General features: G+C 41.0%; 2 protein-coding genes across 2 annotated transcripts; one reads left to right on the top strand and one right to left on the bottom strand.

Annotated features, from left to right (window-relative positions):
* Positions 1-1,015: 1,015 nt before the first annotated feature.
* LOC310989810 (GTPase IMAP family member 8) lies at positions 1,016-15,719 on the bottom strand (the record flags this gene model as incomplete). The annotated part of the gene is made up of 9 exons (XM_083976959.1): positions 1,016-1,815; positions 4,506-4,663; positions 6,314-6,815; positions 8,259-8,482; positions 9,652-9,896; positions 10,808-11,121; positions 12,927-13,246; positions 14,397-14,826; positions 15,695-15,719. The coding sequence occupies 9 exons, from the start codon at positions 15,717-15,719 to the stop codon at positions 1,016-1,018; spliced, it is 3,018 nt and encodes a 1,005-aa protein (XP_083833085.1).
* A 1,909-nt stretch (positions 15,720-17,628) lies between these two features.
* Positions 17,629-19,935, top strand: LOC310989809 (migration and invasion enhancer 1-like; the record flags this gene model as incomplete). The annotated part of the gene is made up of 4 exons (XM_083976958.1): positions 17,629-17,632; positions 18,516-18,602; positions 18,754-18,830; positions 18,960-19,935. The coding sequence occupies 4 exons, from the start codon at positions 17,629-17,631 to the stop codon at positions 19,041-19,043; spliced, it is 252 nt and encodes an 83-aa protein (XP_083833084.1). The 3' UTR covers positions 19,044-19,935.
* Between the last annotated feature and the right edge of the window lie 4,693 nt (positions 19,936-24,628).

Here is a 24,628-nt window from a genome sequence, read left to right as displayed (position 1 = left end):
TATTGATTTATTAATGTGTGTATCATTCTAATGTTGTGGCAGGTCACAGCTCTTCCTCTGTGGGTTTTCTCCAGGTTCTCCGACTTCCACCCACAGTTTAAACACATGCACGCTAGATTGTTTGTCTTTATAAGTCGGTCTGTGTTGAACTGGTGGTGACCTGTCCAGGTTGGACCCAGCCTTGGTCCAGTGTCACCTGAGATGAGCTCCAGCCGCCGTCCCATGGCCCTTTAAGGATCCGTGTTGTAGCTTGTAAATTGAAGGGGATGGATGGAAACAATGGTGTATTTCCCCACCAGGATTCAATATAAAGTCTTATATTCTCTTAATAACCTTTGATAATAAATGATATATCAATTTAATTGCAGTTTAAATGTGAATTTGTAAGAAAACTAAATTTAAAGGGATAGTTCAACATTTTGGCAAATTGGCCCATTGCTATAATCCCTATAGTCTTAGCAGTAGGTTTGTTACCTTGTCCGTGCAAGCTATTTTTAGAACGGCGGAGCAGAGGTAAATTCATGCAAAACCGCTGATGCACGTTGCCTTCAGGGACAGTTTTTCATCAAGCAGTCTCTGTATTTCCCTCTAAAACAACTCTGTCTGGTAACGTTGTGTTATTATCTCATAGCGTGGTGAATGTGTAGGTCACAACTTGTCCACCAGAGCGTTGTGGAGTTGTTGGATTGTGTATTTGATGAGTTTGATGAGGGAAACCAAGAAACCCCATGAGCCTCCGTTGCGTAGCTCTGAGCAGCTTGCGGCTCTGCTCTGCCGTTCTAAAAATAACTTGCACCGACAATTAAAGGTAACGAACCTACTGCTATGACTATAGGGATTATGGCAATGGGAACAATTTGCAAAAATGTTGAACTATCCCTTTAAAGTATAGTAAAAAAGTAAATGTGCCCCTTTGATTTGACGTAACAAGTGACAAAAAAATGACAAAACTCATGCCAAGTGTGAGTATTTCCTGTACAGCACAGGAAGTTAAACACACTAACTAAAACCAGTATCAACATGTATTCCTGGGCTCTTGTTGACTCTTGTCCCTCAGTTCCTGTCCGGTCGTCCAGCTGTGCTGCAGACTCTCCCTCAGCTCGCTCAGATCGCTCCGGATCTCCTCCAGGAGCTCCAGCTTTGACAGTTTCCTGTCTATGGACGTCAGCACTTCCTCCTCCTCCTCCTCCTCCTCCTCCTCTTCCTCTTCTTCTTGCTCCGAGGCAGGCGGCTCCGGGCCCATGGTTTGCTCCCACACCATCTCGAAGTACTCGTCTATGAAGGCCTCCAGCTCCTCCAGGCTGCTGTCGCCCCAGCGCTCCAGCAGCTGCTGCAGGCCACCGCCGCCCTGCTGCTCGCTCAGCCTGCGGAGCGTCCGCTGTCTCAGGGCCGGATGGCAAAGAGTCTGCACGTTCACGTTCACGTTCACGTTCACGCCGTTTTCCCCCTCGAGCATCTGCAAGCTCCGTGTCTGAGGTAAAACCAGAACCATGGTGGTGGTGGGATGATGCGTCCGGCTCTCTCCGTTCAGTCTCGGGCTGCCGTGATGAGAATAATCGTGGTCAGGTGGGAACCAGCCGGGCAGAGCGACGGAGACGCAGCTCTGTTGGCCTGCAGCCGTCCACCGTAGGCCGCTGTTACCAGGCAACAGAGAGGACAGGAAGGACATGAAGGCATCTCTGTCCGCCGTGGTGAGTCCAGTCCGTCCTCCTCCTCCTCCTGCTGCTGCTACGATCTGACCCCCAACTTCTCCTCCAGCTTCTCCTCCTGAGCAGAGAGGAGACGTCTGCGTCGAGGAAGAGCTCGATCCAGTCGCTGCAAAACGAAAACAGTGACACTGATGTGATTTTAAAGCAGAAGTAAGCGATCCGGTCGTTTTGGCTAATGCTGCGTTCCAGGCAGGCTTTTGAAACCGTAAATTACAGCTTCAAGTCACGACTTATGACTTTGTAGCGTTCCAGGCAACCCACTCGTGTTTCTCCGACCTGTTTTACCTGTGAAAGTCACTATAACGGCCACTCGTAACTTCCGACCCGTGAACTCGTACCAGATCGAACTGGTACCACTTCACGGGTCGGAAAAACACGAGTTACGAGTTGCCTTGAACGCACCATAACGTCTTGTCAGCCGATGGAGTTAGCAGCCCCCGCCCTCGTCATGGATCTATTGGTCCTCGTCCCTACGTCACCACATTCACGTGCATCCCTTGGCTGCACACACAGAGAGGACCGCCCCTTTATGCCGTTCTCTCTCCTCATTGGATAAAGGTTGTAGGATACAAGGAAAGTTTTCTCCTCCACTCAGAGCAGAGCAGAGTGACTGACAGACCCGTGTTTCAGACCAAACACTCTATGTAAGTGATTGCTGTCGGAAGATATAACTATTTAAGACTTATATTAAAGCAGATATCAGCTTCACGGCCGTTTCGGCTAATGCTGCGTTTAAGGCAGGCTTTTGAAACCGTAAGTTACAGCTTCAAGTCACAACTACGACTTGGTAGCGTTCCAGGTAACCCGTAGCTCGTGTTTTTACCATCCTGTTGTCTGTGAAAGTTCCCTATAACGGCCACTCGTAACTTCCGACCCGTGAACTCGTACCAGATCGAACTGGTATGACTTCACAGGAAGGAAAAACACAAAGTACGAGTTTCTTTGAACGCACCATGATTTAGCAGCCCCCGCCCTTGTCAGGCATCAATTGGTCCTCGTGCTACGTCACCACATTCACGCGCATCCCTTGGCTGCACACACAGCCCTTCATGCCGTTCTCTCTCCTCATTGGATAACACTTGTATCCCACAAGGAAAATTTTCTCCTCGGGTTACAGCAGAGCAGAGTGACGGAGAGACTCGTGTTTAGGCTGAAATACTTCATGTAAGTGATTGCTGACGGAAAATAGGACTATTTAGGACTTATATTAACAAAAACATTCCACTGATATCTGCTTTAACACAAATATTCCACTTACTTACCACTTACCACTTACTGCTTTAATGCCAGACATAAAAAAAAACTGATCCTCAAACAACCGTCTCCAGATATAAAAGCTACTTATCTCTGTTTTACAGACACGCTGACGACCTTGTTCCTCGCTCCATAATCCAGATTTATTCCCACATGTTACAGCTGATATGACTTCTTTATTTAAACAAGACTTATCATGTGTGTGACGCGTCCTGACTGTCGTTCTCTACTCTTCTCTGCTTTAATTTGCAGAAAATAACATAATAAACCCTCAAATATTTTAATTGATTTGACTCTTTTCTTGATAGTTTTTCTTTAAACAGGCCTGTTTTTTATGCATTTGTTGTCATAATTAGTGTTTACTGTCATTTTTTGATAGATTACCATCATTTATTATAGTTTTTAACTCTGTAGTATCTGTTTCAAGACTTTTTAAAACCACATCTGATGGACATCATTAATAATATTTACTGTATAGTAGTATCACAACTGAAATCAACCCCAACTGTGAGCACTTTTAAATCCAGGTTAAAAACATTTCTCTTTTCATGTGCTTATAGCTGAGCTCTTTTTAAGAACTTTAAACTTTATCTATTTTCTTTTATTCTACTTTTTATTCTTCTTTGCTCCTGCTTTTAACTCTATGTTAAATGTTTACAGTTTTTTTTCCATTTAAAAAAAGATTGTTTTTATGCTGCTTTATGCTGTTCTCTTTAAATGTTTTGTCTTTATGTTGCCTTGGTATGAAATGTGCTGTATAAATAAAGATGCCTTGCCTTGCCTGTACAGTATAAATATTGGCAATTGTGTGATCATCATATTGACCCTGCAAATGTATTTGTCTCATGCTGTTTATATAATATCTGAATTTTAAAGTTGCAATGGAAAAAAGCTGTAGAAATACAGATTTGTTGCCTGAAAACTAAAGTAGAATCAATAATACAATAAGTTAGGATTGTGTTTGTTTACAGAACATTCTGACTTTCATGATCCAGGAGCTTAATTATCTTTTTCTCCTTGAATTGTGGAACATTTAAATGTAAAGAGGAAACAAAACCTGTGACCTCTTGGTCAATGATGACATGTGCTGTGCCCACATGAAACAAGCCGTTTCCCTGAACACCTTTAAAAAGGAACTGAAACAGATCTTTATACCACAGCCATCTCAATTTATAATAATTGAGATGTATTGTTTATTCTAATGTTGTATTTATCTTATTTATGTATCCTCTATCTTTTCCCTTTCTCTCCTCGTGTCTCTAAATGTAAAGCACTTTGAGTTGCATGGCCATGTATGAAAAGCGCCATAATAAAGTTGTTGTTATCATTATGTGTCTAATTCAAGTCATTTGATGAGTGACTGGTTTCGATAGAGGCCTGAAGAAGTCAGGTGATAAATTATCAGGGGAAGAAATTTCAGAAAAATAAATGCGATGCTCCAGATGTGTCACCAGTCTCGTCTCGTGACCTCTGGGAATCCCACCACTTCTCTAAAAGACTCATGTGAAAACACAGAAAGTCAGTTTTCATGTTTCTACTCACGGTCACAGGAAGCTGCAGAGACGTTCCTCCACACGCGGTCTCTGCCTCGGTGAAGATCCGCCGCTCGTTCCTGCGCCAGCATCTCCTGCACCAGCTGCAGCAGCTCGGCCACCTGCGCTCCATCATCCCCACGCCGTTTATTATCCAACACGTGATACCTATGGCAAGACATTTTAACATTTAAAAGCCAGACTGGATATGTTGCAGTGCAGATATCTGTAAATCAGTTTTGCCTCTAGTCAAAAAGAATATTTCCGATATCCGCAACTACATTCTTCCTATCCACAATTGTTATTTCAGATATCCACAACTACTACGTTCTTCCTTTAGGACAAATGACGTCACAGGGTTTGTTATTACAGATATCTATAATTCAATTGCAGATATCCACTATGTGAATTACAGATATCTGTAACTGAATTACGACTGGTACTAATTCCAGTTTGAGATATCTACAATTTGATTCTGACTAGTCATAATTCCAGTTCAAGATATCTTTAATTCACCTCAATTAAAGATATCTACATGTCCCTTTTCAGATATCTTAAATTAAGTTTTGACTAGGCGAAATGAAGTTGTAGATATCTCAAACTGGAATTAGTACTAGTCGTAATTCAGTTACAGATATCCGTAATGCACATAGCGGATATCTGCAACTGAATTGTAGATATCTGTAATGACAAACCCCATACACATGAATGGCAAAAGTGACGTCATTTGTCCTTGGAAGAAGGTAAAGGTAAAGGTACTTTATTTGTCACATATACAGCTAGTACAGTGAAATTCTTTCTCTGCATTTAACCCTAACCCTGAGGAGCAGTGGGCAGCCACGGTGCAGCGCCCGGGGACCAACTCCAGATTATGAGCCAGTGCCTTTGGTCAGGGGCGCTGACTGGAGGATTAACCTAGCTGACATGTTTTTAGTGGTGGGGGAAACCGGAGCACCCGGAGGAAACCCACGCAGACACGGGGAGAACATGCAAACTCCACACAGAAAGGACCTGGGCGGCCGGGGATTCGAACCCAGGACCTTCTTGCTGTGAGGCAACAGTGCTAACCACTGTGCCACCGTAGTTGCGGATTTCTGAAATGTTCTTTTTGACGAGGCAAAACTGAATTACAGAACAATCTTGAATGAAAAACCCAACTATTCAAAATGTCGTTACGACTGGTCAGAAAGACGTTGTTGTGGACTAAGGGCTGGGAGAAGTTTCAGAGTCCTCCGTGGCTTCTCTGAGTTACAGGGGGTCTCGGCGTAGCAGTGCATGTCCATATAACGGTTGCAAATGGATACAAACTGTCTTCGTAACAAAAAGACACACCAAAAAACATCCAAATACTTCCATGCTGCTCGTATGTAATGTCTGTCTTGTATTGAAGCCCCGAAATGTTGTTTTGTAGCGGAAGCTTCTAAAAGCTCCTCTTCCCGGTTCGTCATATTTGGACGAACTGGGAATAGGAGCTTTGAGAAGCTTCCGCTACAAAACAAGCTTGAAATATAGACTTATTTAATTTTTTTCGGGACAATTTCGCATTTCGGGGCTTCAATACAAGACGGACATTACATACGAGCAGCATGGAGGTATTTGGATGTTTTTTGATGTGTCTTTTTGTTACGAAGACAGTTGGTATCCATTTGCAACGTTACATGGACATGCACTGCTACGCCGAGACCCCCTGTAACTCAGAGAAGCCACGGAGGACTCTGAAACTTCTCCCAGCCCTTAGTCCACATGAGGGTGAGTAGATAATGAGTGAAATTTCTATTTTGGGTGAACTATCCCTTTAAATCCGCTTGCCATAGATACCTGTTCCCACACCGGTCCACCAGCCCCTGCAGCGCCGCTCCTTCGCTCTCGACGCGCCGCTCCACACCGCCGCCGCTGTCGCCGCCCAACCAGTCGCCGTGGCTGAACAGGACCAGCGCCCGCCGGCTCCACATCTGGCCGTCTTCTCCTCCTCCTCCTCCAGCTGCTGCAGCTGCTGCGTCCAGCTGTTTCTCCAGCTGCTGCCTGTGGGCGTCTCTGAAGGAGCAGCTCACGTTCACCACCAGCAGCAGAGCGCAGGACGAGGGGTCTCCCAGGAGGTCAGAGGTCACGGCAAGGCCTCCGGGCGTGTCCAGCACTGTGACCGCCACTCTGCTGCCGCCGCTGCCGTCGCTGACGCTGCCTCGCGCCTCGTCACAGGAAGTGGTGTGTGTGTCCGTGTGGAAGACGTCTCTGCTCAGGATGGTGTTTCCACAGGAACTCTTCCCCGTTCTGCTGCCGCCGACCAGCAGCAGCCTCAGCTCCGGGAGGGGGCGGAGCTTCTCTATGAGAGACACATAACTGACAAACTCAGCGTCCATTCAAAGCAAAGTTTGTTTTTGTTTTTTTGTTTTTTTAAAGGGACAACGAGGAGTTTTGGAAAACGAAGCGTTTTCTCACTACATTTATGAGCCTCCGCGCACCGTGAAATTCTTTGAGCGGCGCAAGACAGACTCATGTTTTCATTCATCAATAATTAAAGTCAGAGGTTCAAAGACGATCACATACCGTCGTAGTTCCGACCATAAACGGCGATTCGGTGGCGTTATTATCATGACCCGCCGGGCAGCGTCCGCGAAACCGAAGGTAAGGAAACACTGGTCGGCTCGCCCAGCATTTCCACCACCACTAATAATAACAAAATAACGATAGAGACAAAACGATATATTTATCAAAAATGGAGCCATTAACAACTGTGGGTAACGTAGATTCATCCACATTAATGTGAGACTTTTTTATAACCAAATACAAACTCCTCGTTGTCCCTTTAATTTTTCAGTTATTTTTTTTTTTCATTTCAGTTTAGTTTTAGTTGATGAAGCAGTTTTAGTTTAGTTGTTATTTTTAAGGAATTGACTATTTTTTATTTCATCTTAGTCTTAGTTTTAGTTTTTCAGAGACCTATGAAAGTGAACTTCCACATTTGTGGGATTTTGCCCTTTTAGTTGCATCCCATAATGTTCCCATCAGTCCTCATCACACTACATTCACTCTTATTGTCCCATATTGAGCTGTGGCGTTTTTTTCCTGCAGCTTTAGACATCTCTAAAAATGATGTACTGTATTTAACTTATGTTTAGGTTGGTCCTTCTGCACTAGTAGTGTATATTTTTATTTAGATATCTAGATAGATAGATCTATCTAGATATCTAGATCTATCTATCTATCTATCTATCTATCTATGAAAACTACATCTGCAATTCAGTTTAGTTTTGCATAGTTTTGCATTGTTTAGTGTAGTTTTTAATAAGTTCTCGTTTTTGGAAACATGTTCTGTTTATTTTTATTTCAGTTCACTTACTGTAATTATTTTTTCACTGCTAGTTTTAGTTTTACCCTTACAGAAAAAACACATGAACTTCACATGTGAAAAATTTTGCACATGGGAATCATGTTATTTGCATTTGTAAACCCATCTTCCACTTGTGGTAACATGTTTTACACATGTGGAAAATGGATTTGCATGGGAATTCACATGTGATTCACATAAAATTGGGCCGAAACCACATGATTCCCATGTGCAAAATTGTTCACATGTGAAAAATCACGTGAACATCTGCAAATAACATGATTCCCATGTTCAAAATCACATGTGAATCCCATGTGAAGTTCATGTGTTTTTTGCTGCAGTCTTAGTTTTAGTTAACTATCAAAGAACATGCCCTCTCCCTTGTTACATATAATTTCTGAATGAAGTGTTTATCACCTTTAAATGCCGTTAACTCACCCAGCTGAGACTTGGCCATCTGCCTCCATCTCTCCTTCCTCATCAGTCGCTCCTTCGCTCTCTCCCTCTCTCCTCTCATCCTCGCCTCCAGCTGCTCCATCACGTTCCTCTCTATCTCATAGTAGTGGTAGCTGTCGCCTCCGGTCAGCATCTCCTCCATCTTCCCGATCAGCTCCCGGACCTGGAACCCGTCTCCTCTGGTCTTGTTGTTCAGGACGTGGTACCTGGGGGTGGGAGAAAAAATAGATTCACATTAGTATCGCAATATTTTTTTGCAGTTTTTAGAACAATTTTTTTTTCAAAAATCTTTTTTTTTATTTACTTATTTTAAATATTGTGCAATGTGCATTTGTTCGCCTTTTTTTTACATACAGAGAGTCCAGGTTTTGAAAAGGGTTTAAGTTCACTTCATAATGGAGTATGTTAAAGCAGAAGTAAGCGATCCGGTGGTTTTGTCTAACTTCCTGTCAGCCGATGGAGTTAGCAGTCCCCGCCCTCGTCCCTACGTCACCACATTCACGCGCATCCCTTGGCTGCACACACAGAGAGGACCGCCCCTTTATGCCGTTCTCTCTCCTCATTGGATAAATGTTGTAGGATACAAGGAAAGTTTTCTCCTCGGCTCAGAGCAGAGCAGAGTGACTGACAGACCCGTGTTTCAGACCAAACACTCTATAGAAGTGATTGCTGTCGGAAGATAGAACTATTTAAGACTTATATTAACACAAACATTCCACTTACTTCTGCTTTGTGCAGATACATGTTAAAATGTAGCAGTTTACCTCAGTCTATATCTCATTTTGTCAGAAATGTTTCAGAAGCCTGTTTTTTCTATAGGCTACTCCTTTATTTTTGCCTCTTTTATGCAGTCCAGGCTTTTGAAAAGATTGTAATATAATATATTGATTCTGAATAAATCTTAAAAACTGACTTACATGTGATGTGTATTTTTGAGGGAAATATGGTTCCTGGAATAGTCTGTAGACAATCATAATCATTCAACTGTTTCATTGGTGTTAAAAATGCAGACTAAAAATCGAGAAGATCGGCAATATTCTTTTATTTTATGTGTATTTATCGTATATGGTATGCATGCATATTTCCTTTTTGTATATAGTATATGCATATCTTTTGCACTAGAATATTTTAATTAATTCTATTTTATTTTATTTTATTATTCTATTCTATTTTACGTTTGCACCTGACACCAAGACAAGTTCCTCGTGCTGTAAACTGACCTTTACTGCTCTTGGCAATAAAACAGTTCTGATTCTGATTCTGATTCTGAATATCGTAGAATCGCAATTTAAATCGAACCGGCATCCAAAAAAATCGTAGAAGAATCGAATCGGGGAGAAAAGCGTATCGTCCCATGATGCAGCCCTAGTGGTACCTGTCCCCACATCTGTCCAGCAGCGTCCTCAGAGCTTCGCCCTCGCTCTCGATCAGCTGCTCGGTGGTGGTGTCTCCCAGCCAGTCCCCGAAGCTGAACAGCACCAGGACGCGGCTCCAGATGTGGCGGCTGAACAGCTGGAGGTGATCCTGCACCGCCCTTCCGTAGGTCTCGGTGAAGGCCCGGTCCACGCGGATCACCAGCAGGAAGATGTGAGGCCCCGGGGGACACAGGGACAAACTCACCTAGAGGGATGTCACCATTATAGATTTTCTTGGTACGATTATTATTGTCAGAGAAATAATCACGGTGTTACGATTATTATGCATCAATACATTTCACAACACTATGAATGTGTAAAATCAAATATAGTCAAAATAAAATTACATTACTAATCTCTTGATATAGGTCCAGTTATTAATGTAATAATGTAAATATTTAAGTCATTAATTGTCATCTATATCAATGTCAATGTCAATGTCAATTTATTTATATAGCACATATCATATCATATGGCGAGCATAAACTCAACGTGCTTCAGAATAAAAGCAAGATGCAATACATGTGAGTACATATTAAAACAAAAGCTAGTGCATATTACAATGTGTTAAGACAAACAAACAAGCATACAAAAAACTAATTAAAAGCTTGTGAGAACAGATATGTTTTAAGATTACACTTAAAAGAAGGTATTGTTGGAGATGAGCGGAGTTATATCAAATGTTTACGTTTATTTTAATCATTTTTTTCACAATACAAATGACACGCTAACATTTAAATTCCTACTAATTCAGTGTTACTTTAGATAAATGGACCAGTATCTGTGCATTCACTGCAAAAACTCAAAATCTTTCCAAGAATATTTGTCTTATTTCTTGTCAAAATATCAAATTTCTAGTCAAAACTAATCTCTTTCCACCTAAAGTAAGACTCGTCACCTAAAAACTAACTTGTTTTTAGATCATTTTCACTTGTTTCAAATTCATTTTCACTTGAAATAAGTAGAAAAATCTGCCAGTGAAAGCAGGTTTTTTGTGCTCGTAATAAGGAGGAAAAACTTAGGAATCTTTACGATCAATTAATTGGGACGTTTAATTAATACCACGATTAATTGTGAAAACAAGTAATCGTGACATCCCTAACTAAACTTACTCACCACCAGCTCCCTCTGGTCGAAGACGGTGCTGTCCTCGCTGAAGTAGTTCATCCACCAGCCCGGGGTGTCCACCACCGTCAGCAGTCTCCCGAACATCACGCCGTGTCCGACCGCGCACCGGGCCGTCCTCCCGGGGGGCGGGGCCGTCCTCCCGGGGGGCGTCCTCCCGGGGGGCGGGGCCGTCCTCCCGGGGGCCGTCCTCCCGGGGGGCGCGGCGCCGTCTCGGCCCAGGATGGTGTTCAGAGCCGACGTCTTCCCAGAACCCTTTGCTCCCAACAACACCATCCTGATGCTGGTGACGGGTCGCGACCTCTCTGAAGGAACGAGGACAGAAATATTGTGATTAACGAGGATTTTTTAACGGACGTCGGACACTTCCATGTAGCATTGGTTTGATCATTGGCACTTTCACTTTTTTGATGAGTATGAAAAAGAAAACACTGGACATTTACAGTTTGTGTTATATCTAGTGTTGAAGTAAACAAAGGGAGATGGTTTCACGTCTCAAAGACAAAAATGACATCTCCTTTTATCTACTCTTTAGTTATTTATGAACTTTCAGTTTGATCTGTGTTTTTTTTTTTTATAAAAGTTTGGTGTCATACGTGTTTATTCACATTTTTTAAGGGGATAGTTCAACATTTTTGGCAAATTGGCCCATTGCCATAATCCCTATAGTCATAGCAGTAGGTCGGTGCAAGCTATTTTTAGAACAGCGGAGCAGAGCCGTGAGCTGCTCAGAGCTACGCTACGGAGGCTCATGGAATTTCTTGTTTTTCCTCATCAAAATACACAATCCAACAACTCCAAAACGCTCTGGTGGACAAGTTGTGACCTGCACATTCACCACGCTGTGAGATAATAATGTAATGTTACGAGACAGAGTTGTTTTAGAGGCAAATGCAGAGACTGCTTGATGAAAAACTGCCCCCCGACGGGAACGCACATCAGCGGTTGCCAAAATGTAGAACTATCCCTTTAAAAACAGGGATGTCTGATCCACAACATTCCCCATTTCTTTTTACATATCTGTTATTTAAGCTGCATTTCAGTAACATATTACACTGGGTAAATATTCTTAAAGCAGAAGTGAGTGATCCGGTCGTTTTCGCTAATGCTGCGTTCCAGGCAGGCTTTTGAAATCGTAAATTACAGCTTCAAGTCACAACTTACGACTTTGTAGCGTTCCAGGCAACCCACTCGTGTTTTTCCGACCTGTTTTACCGGTGAAAGTCACTATAATGGCCACTCGTAACGTCCGACCGGTGAACTCGTACCAGATCGAACTGGTACCACTTCACGGTCGGAAAAATACGAGTTTCCTTGAACGCACCATAACAGTCCTCGTCCCTACGTCGCCACATTCACGGCGTTCCTTGGCTGCACACACAGCCCTGCATGCCGTTCTCTCTCCTCATTGGATAAAAACTGTAGGATACGATAAATGTTTTCTCTTCGGCTCAGAGCAGAGCAGAGTGACTGACAGACCCGTGTTTCAGTCCAAACACTCTATGTAAGTGATTGCTGTCGGAAGATATAACTATTTAAGACTTATATTAACACAAATATATCACTCACTTCTGCTTTAAGAATGCAAAACCTATAGGTCATAGTCAATGCTACTGACAAACTTTGAACCATTTAACAACAGGTGCATCTCAATATATTAGACTATCATGGAAAAGTTTATTTATGGCAGTAACTCAATTAAAAAAGTGAAACGAATACATGAAACATTTCATGTCTTTATTTATTTCATGTCTTTTAATTGTAATGATTATGGCTTCACATTTAATAAAGACCTAAAACTTAGTATCTCAAAAAAAAATTGAATATACAAAAGTTTTTAATATGGAAATGTTGGCCTTCTGAAAACTTTTGACTTGAACTCCTGGAAGTGGACTTTTCCATGCAGTAGATGCACCTGTACTGTAGATCTAAACTGGTCTGAGTCAGTTTATTGATCCTCTGTGACATAACAGCTCCTTTATTGTTATAATGGAGCCACATCTGACTCGGTGGTGACAGACAGGTGCCACTAGACTGAAAATCTTCTTGTAAAGACTCAGATTTGTTGACAAAGATGTGATATAATTATAAAATACGATAATAAACCGACCTTGCATGAGAGCTCTGTGTTGTTTCACCCTCATAAACCTCTGCCGAGCTCTCTCCTCCACTCCTCTCTTCTCCTCTACGGCCGCCTGCAAAACCTTTTCCTCCATCTCAAACACTCTGTTTCCATTTTCCGTGACGAGTTTGTGGATCTTGTCGAGCAGCTCTGTGACGTCATCATTAGCATCATCATCATCATCATCATCATCATCACTCAGGACGACGCTGTGACACCGGTGTCCACACTTGTCCCTGAGCCAGTCCAGAGCCGCTTCCTCTTCCTCCTTCTCTGCTGCAGACAGTCTGGACCTGTGTACGGTGGCCCTGAGGTGCCAATCACAACCGCAAATCAGAAAACACAACGGCAAAAAGAGAAAACACAACAGCAAATCAGAAAACACAACAGCAAAAGAGAAAACAACACAAAAAGAGAAAGCACAACGATAAAAGATAAAACACAATGGCAAAAAGAGAAAACCCAACACAAAAAGAGAAAATACAACACAAAAAGAGAAAACCCAACACAAAAAGAGAAAACACAACAGAAAAAGAGAAAACACAACAACGGCAAATCAGAAAACACAACAACAAAAGAGAAAACACAACGGCAAAAGAGAAAACACAACAAATTACTACACACAACAACAAAAAAGAAAAAAAAAGTTTAGTAATTTGCAGTTGTGTTTTTTGTTGTTGTGTTTAGAAATATGTTGGTGTATTTTCCTATGTTCCCCTATTGGGGAAAAAGGACCCTCTTTTTGAAAATGGGTCCTATGTTCCCCGCTGTTGTTGGTCGGGGAGCGTGCCTATGTTCCCACTGGACTCTCTCTACCTATCTGGACTCTATCTATCTGGCCTGTCTAGCCTCTACCTCTTTTTACTAAACTTAACCAACTCCTTTCTTCATTGCCTAAACCCAACCAATGGGACAATTAGCCTACACTTCTCACTCAAAGTCACAACTCAACTTCTCACTCAAAAATAGGCAAAAATATGCCAAGTCACTCACAACTCCACTTCCAGGTATGGGACCAAAAATTGCATGTTCCCCGGGTCCTTTTGGGGAAAAGCGGGGAACATAGGACCATTTTTCTTTAAAAAAAGGGTCTTATGTTCCCCGGTCCCATACAAAGTGGGGAACATAGGACCCGGGGAACATGGGGATGATCCCTATTTTCTCTTCTGTTGTCGTGTTTTCTGATTTGCACCTTCCTATGTTCCCACATTTCTAACTTTTGTTGTCACTGAAAATTAGGCCCTATGTTCCCACAGCCCTTTGGTCCCACCATTGGTTGGGTTTAGGCAATGAAGAAAAGAGTTGGTTAAGTTTAGTAAAAAAGACCCGGTAGAGGCTGGACAGGTCAGATAGAGAGAGTCCAGAGGGAACATAGGGCCTAATTTTGAGAAAAATCTTAGAACTGTGGGAACATAAGGCTGTGGGAACATAGGCATGGACCCCTCAGAGCCACCGTACCTGCGGGAGGAGGAGGAGGAGGAGGTGAAGACCAGCACACAGTGGCTCCACACCTGCTCCCCCAGCAGACCCACGTGCTCCTCCAGCGCGCGGCGCCTCTTCTCCGTGAAGGCGGAGCAGCTCTCCTTCACCGTGAGCAGGAAGACGTGCGGCCCCGCGGGGGGGCACAGGGCCGCGCTGCGCCTCATCTCCCTCTTCAGCAGCTCGGTCGAGTCCTGCGCGCTGAGGTCGCACCACCAGCCCGGGGTGTCCACCACGGTGAGGCGGCGGCCGGACGCCAGGCCCAGCCGCCGGCTGCACGACGTCCGCTCCCTGGTGACGAACTCCTCCCTCCCCAGCAGGAGGTTCCCCACCGAGCTCTTCCCGCAGTTCCTGCCTCCCAGGAGCACGATGTTCAGCTGGGAATGGGATGTCGACCAGCAGCCTCCCCCTGAAGAAGAGCAAGAAGACCCAAGCTCCACATTTTACATTCATAGCCAGTGGATTTATGAAACATTTAAGGAGGAACAGGAACATTATACAGAGACAGTCAATATTGAATTGGTTACACTGCTGATAATCCATATTTAATTTCATAATGATCCAAAAACAATCACTGGTTTCAGCTTGAGCAGCTCATGTGCAGCTAAATTAAACATATTTGAGTTTTAGTAATAAGATTAAGAATCAAAAATGTTGACAATTGATTAATTTCAAACAGAAATCCACTGCAACCAGCTCCTAAAATATTTTATAATAGTAAACTAAACAACACTGATGCTGAGCAAAAAAGCCAAAATTTCATTGATTTCAGTTTCTTCGATATGAATATTTCTTTGTTTCCTATAATAGTTAAGTGAATATATTAAACGTTGCTCGTCAAATTATTCAAGAATCTCAAAGACAAACCTTTTATGTTCATTTTTTCCCCTCAGTTTTATGAAGTTAAGGAACTATAGTGGACTTTTTTTTGTTACCATCTTTTGATCATTTATAATCAAAGCAGTTAATCAGCTTGAGAAAATGATCACCAAATAATTACATTATGAAAATAATAATTATTAAGCCTTAAACAGGACAGGAGACTACAAAAAAGTAGCTACACAGATATTATAATCTTTAAAACACACTAAACATTGTCATCACTGAATCACAGCTAATGAATTACAGACTGATCAATGCAACTACAATAGGCCCAAGTGTTACAATGGATAAAAAACATGGAGGTATTTAAAGTCTGATACTGACGACTTATTAACTTTTAAATCTTAAAAACAAGGTGTGATGACAGATGTAATGAGTCAGGAGGTCAAACTTACATGTTGACGCCTCGCCGGTCGTCATGTCGCCTTCACTGTCGTCGTCTATACGTTGGTACATTTTAAATTAAACATTGTGTTTTCTTCTTCACGTCCTGTACTTGTAGGCTACTGTACTGTGTGTTTCCTCGTTCTTTGTGCAAAACTGTGCGTCTGAAGCTTTGTGCTGAAGATTGTGTTTTTATGTCTTTATGAGTCTGAAGGTTGGTGTGTAATGAGTAATCAGACACACACACACACAGAGCCACACCTCTCTGCTGCAGGTCGACAGTCCACCCTGAAGGAAAACACAAAAGAGTGTGTGTGTGGTAAATGATAAATACCACATGGGTAGGGTTAATTTAAAAACATGGAGAGAGATTTCAATTCTGATTTTAAATATAAGTATTAATGTTATGTTTAAACTTAAAAAGCTGCTGACTTTGGTTAATGATCACTGAGATTTACCAATGTACCAATATGAGGTATTTGTAATTCACTTTCCTTTTCGACTATAATCTTCAGTTCAGTTCAGACTGAAAAATTTAAGAATTGCGGTATTTATTAGATCACTGCTTGTTCTAAAAATGAAGATATTACACCTAAAACACCATAAAATAGACCCACTTGTCTGTAAAATATTTGAAATAACCTCTGTTTTTGATCAACTACAGCAATGCACTTAAAACTTATCATTTTCATCAATATTTTCATTCACAGAGCACGGATCAACAGCAGCCATGTAAAAATCAATGCATTTCAAATCAGAGAGTATAAATAGAACCATAAAAACAATCAGGAGCTTAAGCAAATATTGTAAGTTATAGACGCTATAACATTCCTGTAATAAAAACATTTTATTGCAGTCATATCAATGTCTCAGTTCAAACATGTGGTGTCTGTCGCTGCTGTTTCCTCCATAATCGTCCACAACATCAGGATTCAGATCCAACATCTCCACCAGGTGGAGACTGTTGTCCTGGAAGAGAAGAACAAAGTTGAGACTCTTCAGTAGTCACTCAGAGCAACAACAGGAAGTTTATGTGTTATGTATGCTATTGGACGTCACATTCATGTTTAGTGAACAATGCATAAGTTAGGGAAAGTGAAGTGAAAATAATTCATTGAGTAAAATGTAAGTGTCACATGACCCCTGCTCTGCCTGGGTGCAGATTTTTTTGCTATCACAAAAATGATCAAATAGCTTATTCTGCATTTAAATCATATTGGGAAGTTTGATTGTTAGATGACTTAAAATTATGAGGACATTCAATGTTGAAATACTTTAGAGTCAAGTGAATGCCAACTTTTTCATTGTTTTAGCTTAGCTTGACACATTCAGATTAGTTTAACATCAAATTTTGAGTCAGATAATGAAATTATTTGTGTTTTAAAACATGAAATAAGAGCTTCATTAGCTTTATGAGTTAAATAAAGCTGATCAAACAAAATTAACTTGTTGCTTAACATTAAAAAATCTCATTAATCTCATAAAAGATTAGTGTTTTATGTCATTTTCACGTTGTTGAACACTGGTGCAGACTTTCTAGTAATCTTCTGACTCCTGCATGGACTGCAGTCTGCATACATGCAGTCATCACCCTCTAATTAAGCTCACACACACACAGATAATAAAACTAAATCATTAATTAAGCCTTTGTTTTCCAGCGTCACATTTCAACTGAGGAGGAAACCGATTCGTTTCAGGAAATGTGTGACAGATCAGGGGAGGAATTGTGGTTCGGTTTCGCTGTGTCATGTTGCCTGATCATGTAGCTATGTAAATAAATGATCTCCTGTTAAAAGTCTCCTTTACCGCTTTGACCCCGCCCCCCTCTGACCCTCCCACCGGCGCGCTCTTATACAGCAGCGAACGCACCTCAGGCTCAGCACCGAGCTCCCGAGCAAAGACAGAAACAGCAGCAGCTTCACGTACAGCTACAGACACTGCAGCGATGGGTGTGGTGAAGATAGATGTTGAATACTGGTACGTTTAAGGTTTTATTTATTTCATCTTCTTGTTGTTTACGTCTCCGGTTCGTTTTAGTCTCGTTTTAAAAGACGTTAAAAGCTGCAGATTAGCTTAGTTTAGCCGTTAGCATCGTTAGCTAACGGCTAAGCTAACCAGGCTCAGTGAGTGAGTGAGTGGGTGCACTGCAAAAACTCAAATGTCTTACCAAGAATGTTTGGATTATTTCTAGTCAAAATGTCGTTTCTAGTCAAAACAAATCTCGTTATACTTAAAATAAGACTCATCACACTTAAAAAGTAGCTTGTTTTTAGACACTTTTTACTTCTTTTAAGCATATTTTCACTTGAAATAAGTAGGAAAATCTGATAGTGGAGCAAGTTTTTCTTTCTTATTACAAGCACAAAAACCCTGCTTTCACTGGCAGATTTTTCTACTTATTTCAAGTGAAAATGAGTTTGAAACCAGTGAAAATGATCTAAAAACAAGTTATTTGTAGGTGATGAGTCTTATTTTAAGTGGAGAGACTTTAGTTTTGACTAGAAATTAGACATTTTGACAAGAAATAAGACAAATATTCTTGAAAAGATTTTGAGTTCTTGCAGTGTGTGTCTGTCTATGTTTGTGTGTCTGTGTGTGTTTCTCTCTGCCTATGTTTGTGTTTCTGTCTGTGTGTGTCTCTATGTGTGTGTGTGTTTGTGTCTTTCTCTGCCTATGTGTGTGTCTCTGTCTATGTGAATGTGTGTTTTTGTGTCTGTCTCTGCATGTGTGTCTCTCCCCATGTGTCTGTCGTCTCTATGTCTTTGTGTGTCTCTCTCTCTCTGTGTGTTTAACTAACCAGTGTTGTTGTGTCTCCCTGCAGCGGCGCATGAGGCTACGAGCCCCGCTATCGGGAACTCGCCTCCACGGTCAAGGGGGAGTTTCCTGATGCGGACGTGTCGGGCTTCGTGGGGAGGAGAAGTAAGTACAGATTCATCCACCTGAGCCAAACTCACTCACTCACTCACCTGCTTGCATGTGGTTGGTTATTTCACACTCGGGTATAAATCAGAGATAAACTTAATAACTCATTGTATCTCACTTCCTTTTCCCTATTCATCGTGCACCTCAGGCAGCTTTGAGATTCAAATCAACGGGCAGCTTGTCTTCTCCAAGATCGAGCTTGGTGGTTTCCCCTATGAGGACGATGTAAGTGAGCGATTATATTCACACAGATAAAAAAAAAAAAAAAACGTGAATGTGAATAAAACTGCAAACAAAGTAACTAACCATCTAATTTGTTTGTTTATCTTTCCTCCTGACTGTTTCCTGCTGCAGGTCATGACCGCTGTGCAGAGCGCGTACGATGGGAAACCAATGCAGAAGATCACCAAGAGCCGCGCACCGTGCGTCATCATGTAAAACATCCAACCCTCCCTCCTGCTGCTTGCATCAGCGCCTCCAACATCAGCAGCAGCAGCATCAGCAGCAGGAGAAGTGTGGAGACCGGCCAGTGCAACTGTAAACTGCCAAAACACCAACAACACCACCTCTGGTTTAGCGACGACCCCACAGAGATGCACTACGACCACTAAGCTCCTCTCTCTGATGCACATCACCAGACTCTAGCTCCTCTCTCTTTCTCTTCTCTCTGCTCCTCTGGCCGAGCTCCAGGCTCTTAATGATTACTGCGGCCTAAAGTGTAACGGGTCACGGTATGATGATGAAGCTGACCGCACCCCCCCCGATCCTGGAGCTCCCTCCTGACCGGAGCAGAGGCGAGGAGAAGAGAAGACGTCGCAATGTGGAGTTTGACTTGGAGGGAGTTCAACTTGTAATTTTCCTGCAGCCTCATTGCCTAATTGTTGGGTTTTTTTTCTTTCTTTTTTTTTTGTTCTTAGTTTATTGATCTCAGATGCAACAACGACAGATTATCAGTCAAAGAAACGCACATTGTTTTAGTCGCAAAGGGAGACTCCTGGGTTCTCTATGCTGAATTTATCTAATTATTTCTAATAATCGTTAGCATGGTGGGTTGTGGAGATGGAAACGATGATATATTATAATAATTTGCAGTTGGTAAAGCAACATTAATAGTTTAAAAACTGGATGATAAGGTAACAGCTAAATGAGAGATTTGTAATAGTTTACTGCAGCAGCCTCACATCAGCATCATCGTTGCTTCTGAAGACCACCGCCCACTGGTCTGTCAGCTCGCTCTCATTTGATGTCTGCTCGTTTTAAACAAATTGTTTTTTGTTGCTTTTGTTTAACACAGATGTCCAAACTTTGAATAAAGGTAACGGTTGTTTAATCTTTTTTGTCACCTTCTTTTTTTTTTTTTCTTATTTAATGGCGCAATACATTTCCTGTTTATCACCACTGAATGAACTGCATGTGCATAAATAGCTCACAGTTGAATATGGGTCAATGATGAAAGTTAGACTTGTAAAATATAATACATTTTATTTATAAGCACTTTTCCAAAAGCTCAAGGACACTTTACATTAAAAAAAAAAAAAATTCAGTTCAACACAAATAACATAAATTCAGTTAAAAGCAACAAAGATAGTATAAACATGGAAAACTATTTAAAACACACAAATTATATATTAAAAGCTGATTTAAAAAGGTGTATATAAATGTATTCTTTTTTTATTCACTATTTGACAGAACTTTTAATGTGACCTGAAAAATGTCAGCTTATAAAACCATGTTTACAAATATATATATGGTTTTATAGTGATAATTTAAGATGCTTACCTTTTAGTGTCTGGGTATTTTTTGATTTTTAACATCAAACCTTTCATTTAAAAGCAAAAATTGTTGCACAAATATAAAAAATGGATCTATAAATACAACAGCCTGTAGCAATTTTCAATCAGCTGTTCACTCTTACTGATTTAAATGCCAGTTTCCTCGTTGCACCACCTCACTAAAGGCCTTGTTCACCCACACAAGACTCTGGGTGTGGCTCTGCTGTTGTTTCTGTTCCATAGTTGTTATGATTTGTCCCTTGGCAGTGTGTTGTCCAGTCACTACTAGCAACTTAATTAGCAAGTCAAACCAGTTTTGATCATTGTTGCGTTGACAACCTGCTATTTTTGTTGGTCAGGCCCCATAGAGACTCGTCAGAACCTGAAAGATCGGAGGTGAAAGAAACATTTACCGACTTCACAGCGTCACGGAGCAGAGGGAACAATGAGGGATTAACTTTGTCACACTGAGTTTTAATCACGATAAGCTTCATCAAACAAATCACTTAGTCACAGTCACACGGGAGCTTTGCTCACACTTCACACTAGGGGGGGCCACAACTCCCAGCTCCAGAGTTAAAGACGGTGTCACAGAGGCGGAGACTGGTTAATGTGCAGAGCAGAGGCCTGAAACCTGTTTGTTTTACATGTAGTTGTTCTGTAAAGTGAAGTTATTGTACTTTAAGTAAGATTTTTGTTCATTTTTTAGCATTTATTGGAGTTACACTTCATTGTGCAGGAGAAGAGACGTCACAGGAAAAGTAATAAAGCTTTGGGGTAACACTTTATAATAAGTACATACTGAATTCTTCATTTATAACGCATGAATAGGCACACTCAATTGTATGTACAGTTAGTGCTTATCAACAATGAGCGAAACATTTTTAACTGTTTATAAACTACATACTAATGAGTATTCATGTGTTATAAATGAAGAATTCAGTATTTAAAGCTTAACTAATACTTAATAGTGTGTAGTTATTATAAAGTGTTACCAAGCTTTGTCTTGATTCTACATTAAAAATTGGAACTGTAAAAATAATCAATAAACACTCAGGATTTTAAAAATGAATTGACCAAAATAGCATAAAAAACACTCATTCAACTAACAGTTTTAAAGGGACAACGAGGAGTTTCTATCTGGTTATAAAAAAGTCTCACGTTAATGTGGATGAATCGCTACCCACACTTGTTAATGGCTCCATTTTTGATCAATATATATCGTTTTGTCTCTATCGTTATTTTGTTATTTTAATTAATGGTGGAAATGCTGGGCGAGCCGACCAGCGTTTCCTTACTTTCGGTTTCTCGGACGCTGCCTGGCGAGTCATGAGAATAACGCCGCCATTTATGGTCGGAACTACGACGGTATCTGATCGTCTTCGAACCTCTGACTTTAATTCTTGATGAATGAAAACATTCTTGGGAAGACGTCCGTCTTGTGTCGGTCCAAGAATTTCACCGTGCGCGCAGAGGCTCATGGTAAATGTAGTATGAAAACACTTCGCTTTCCAAAACTCCTTGTTGTCCCATCCTTCAGTCTGTCCTCAGTGATGAGATGACGCCTGATATTTGTTGGTTCAAAAGTCACAATAACAACATCTTCACTTGGGAGCGTGTCACCTGACTGGTTCACTCACTCTCCAAACCAACGTCGTCCCATGACCAACTGGTATTGTTCAGCCACTAAAGGCCCAGTGTGTCATGGAAAAGGTCAAACAAAGACGCTACATGACCGTGCTAATCGATTAGCTAATAAGAAAATCAGCTGGATAAAGGAAATGGAAATTATTTAGAGGTAACCCTGGTATGTGCTCCTAAGCTATGAATCAACAATAGGCTACATGTGAAAAGCTTATACCAGGGAATTCCCTCTTAATAATTTCTATTTCCTTTTTCCAGCTGGTTTTCTTATTAGCTAATCGATTAGCACGGCCATTTAGCATCTTTGTTCGACCTTTTCCATGACACACTGGGCCTTTAGTGGCTGAACAATACCAGTTGGTCATGGGACGACGTTGGTTTGGAGAGTGAGTGAACACACGCTCCCAAGTGAAGACATTGTTATTGTGACTTTTGAACCAACAAATATCAGGCGTCGTCTCATCACTGAGGACAGACTGAAGGATATTATTGTAAATTAAACGTAGGAAGTGGAACTAGTAAATGAGAATCACTGAACAATAAGCAGCAGGAGTTTGACCTCTGACTTGAAAAACAATTATTATTAGTTTATTTAAGGGACAATGTGCAATCACATTAATCATTTACAGAAAATGAAGAGATGGTTGCACCAGATTTAGCTCACAGCTTATTTCCATCTGCAGTCCCAACATATAACAAATACACAGGAAACACAGACCGCAAACTACTTTACAAGAGTGATACACAAATAGACAGTAGACAACACATAGACAATACAAAAACAACAGTTTCCACATCTAAAAAAAAAACAGGTCAAGTGCAACACACCTGAGAAAGGTGTAACCTACCCTATATAATCAATGGAAAGAAAAGCTAAGTCTTACAAGATACAAATATACATAAAACATTTTAAAATTCGACAATTCGTATTTCATAAGATTTTACGAGAATTCCATAAATTGAGTGCATTAAGAGGTACTAAGATACATTTTTTAAGAGACTAACTGAGTAACAAGTGCCCTGCTTTTAAATGTGCTGGCAACTTTGGTTCTCCAGTAGCCATTTTTTTAAATTATGAGAGAAATTTAAATAGTTTGTTCTGCTTTTCAGGGTTTCAGGCAGCTTGTTCCATTCCTTGATGGCTGTCCATGAAAAGGCAGATTGTGCAAATGATAAGTGACTTTTCCATGTTGCAGTGATCCACACACTGTATATAATGTGCCACTTCAGGGTGTTTTGTGTAGTTTTTCTGGTGTGTAACACTGTGACTAGGTGGGTCTGTGCTGCAGACTCTGGCTTCAGCTCTGGCCCTCAGTGATAACTGACAGCGACCTGCTTGTTGAAACACTGATAGAGTTCATCGGTGCTGCCTCAGCTCTGGAAATGTGCAGCGCTGTTTGAAAAGTATATTTGAGGCTGCATGACCTTCCACTTATATGATTCTATTCATATTTAAATCAATAGTCTGCACAAGTATGTGACTGAAAAGACCAATAGGCTGCACCAGTGATGATGTAGGTGAATCCTGTTTAAAACTAAAATAAAAAAGGATGACATATTTAGAATTTATATTAATGTTTAAGTCTCATTTTCTGTTTAACTGTGTAATTTGAAAAAAACACAACACAAACTAAATGTACTTTGATTTCATATTAAAAGACAGCAAACATGAAAACATCCTGTGAGTGGTTCGAGGCGTGAATTCGGTGCTTTCTGATTGGTCGACTGAAATTTTAAATGACTCGGCAGCGTTATCAATAACAAACACTGGCTAATTTGTCATGATGCATTTCAGCCAATTAGATTCTCTTCTCTCTTTTTTTCCTGTTATTGCAGCTTCTGAACATGATTATACACTAAAATCACTCTGTCTTGTTTGTGGTGCTTCATATTTACATGTTTTATTATGGTGCATATGTATATACTTATAAATTGGCATCTTAGGAAGGTCTTGGTTGATTTTTTGTGAGTTTTTTTTTGTTTTAGACGTGTTTTAAATCTAAAACAGTGTTTCTAACAGTCTCTATATACCAGGTTACTTTATGTAAATTCCTATATGTGATGTGTTGAACTAAATGAAGATACTATATGGAAACTGGGAGTGTCTCTACACCGTATGGACACGACAGATATCTGCCACCACTGGTGATAACAGGCCCGTGCCACAGTGTGTTCGCCAGGGGCCCACTGTCTCTCACTGCGAGGTGTGTGTGTGTGTGTGTTATGTCACTACTGTGGTGCAAGCGAAACACAATGTGTTGAGTTTTATTGAAATGTTTTAATTTGCTACAGCCGTTCATGATGTGTTCAAGGTCAATTCTGACAACTTCACAACAAACGCTCTTCAAATCGTGAGGAAAATAATTTAAATGCACAAACTATACATATTTAACATTTATCAGCACTTTACAAAAACACAAATGAACATTTACATCTGGCTGCATCTGCATCATAAGTAAATAAAATCAAAGAAACTCACTTATCTCGCAAATGTAATATAAGCACATAGTGAATTTCTATTTATTGACATATATTTACATGTCAAAATAAAAGCACATATGGTAAAAACTGGACATGAAACCTGTCAGAAATTGTAGAAATTCCATT

Source organism: Trachurus trachurus, assembly GCF_905171665.1.
Source record: "Trachurus trachurus genome assembly, chromosome: 8".
In the NCBI taxonomy this organism is placed as follows: Eukaryota; Metazoa; Chordata; class Actinopteri; order Carangiformes; family Carangidae; genus Trachurus; species Trachurus trachurus.
This window is presented reverse-complemented; position numbering and strand designations above follow the sequence as displayed.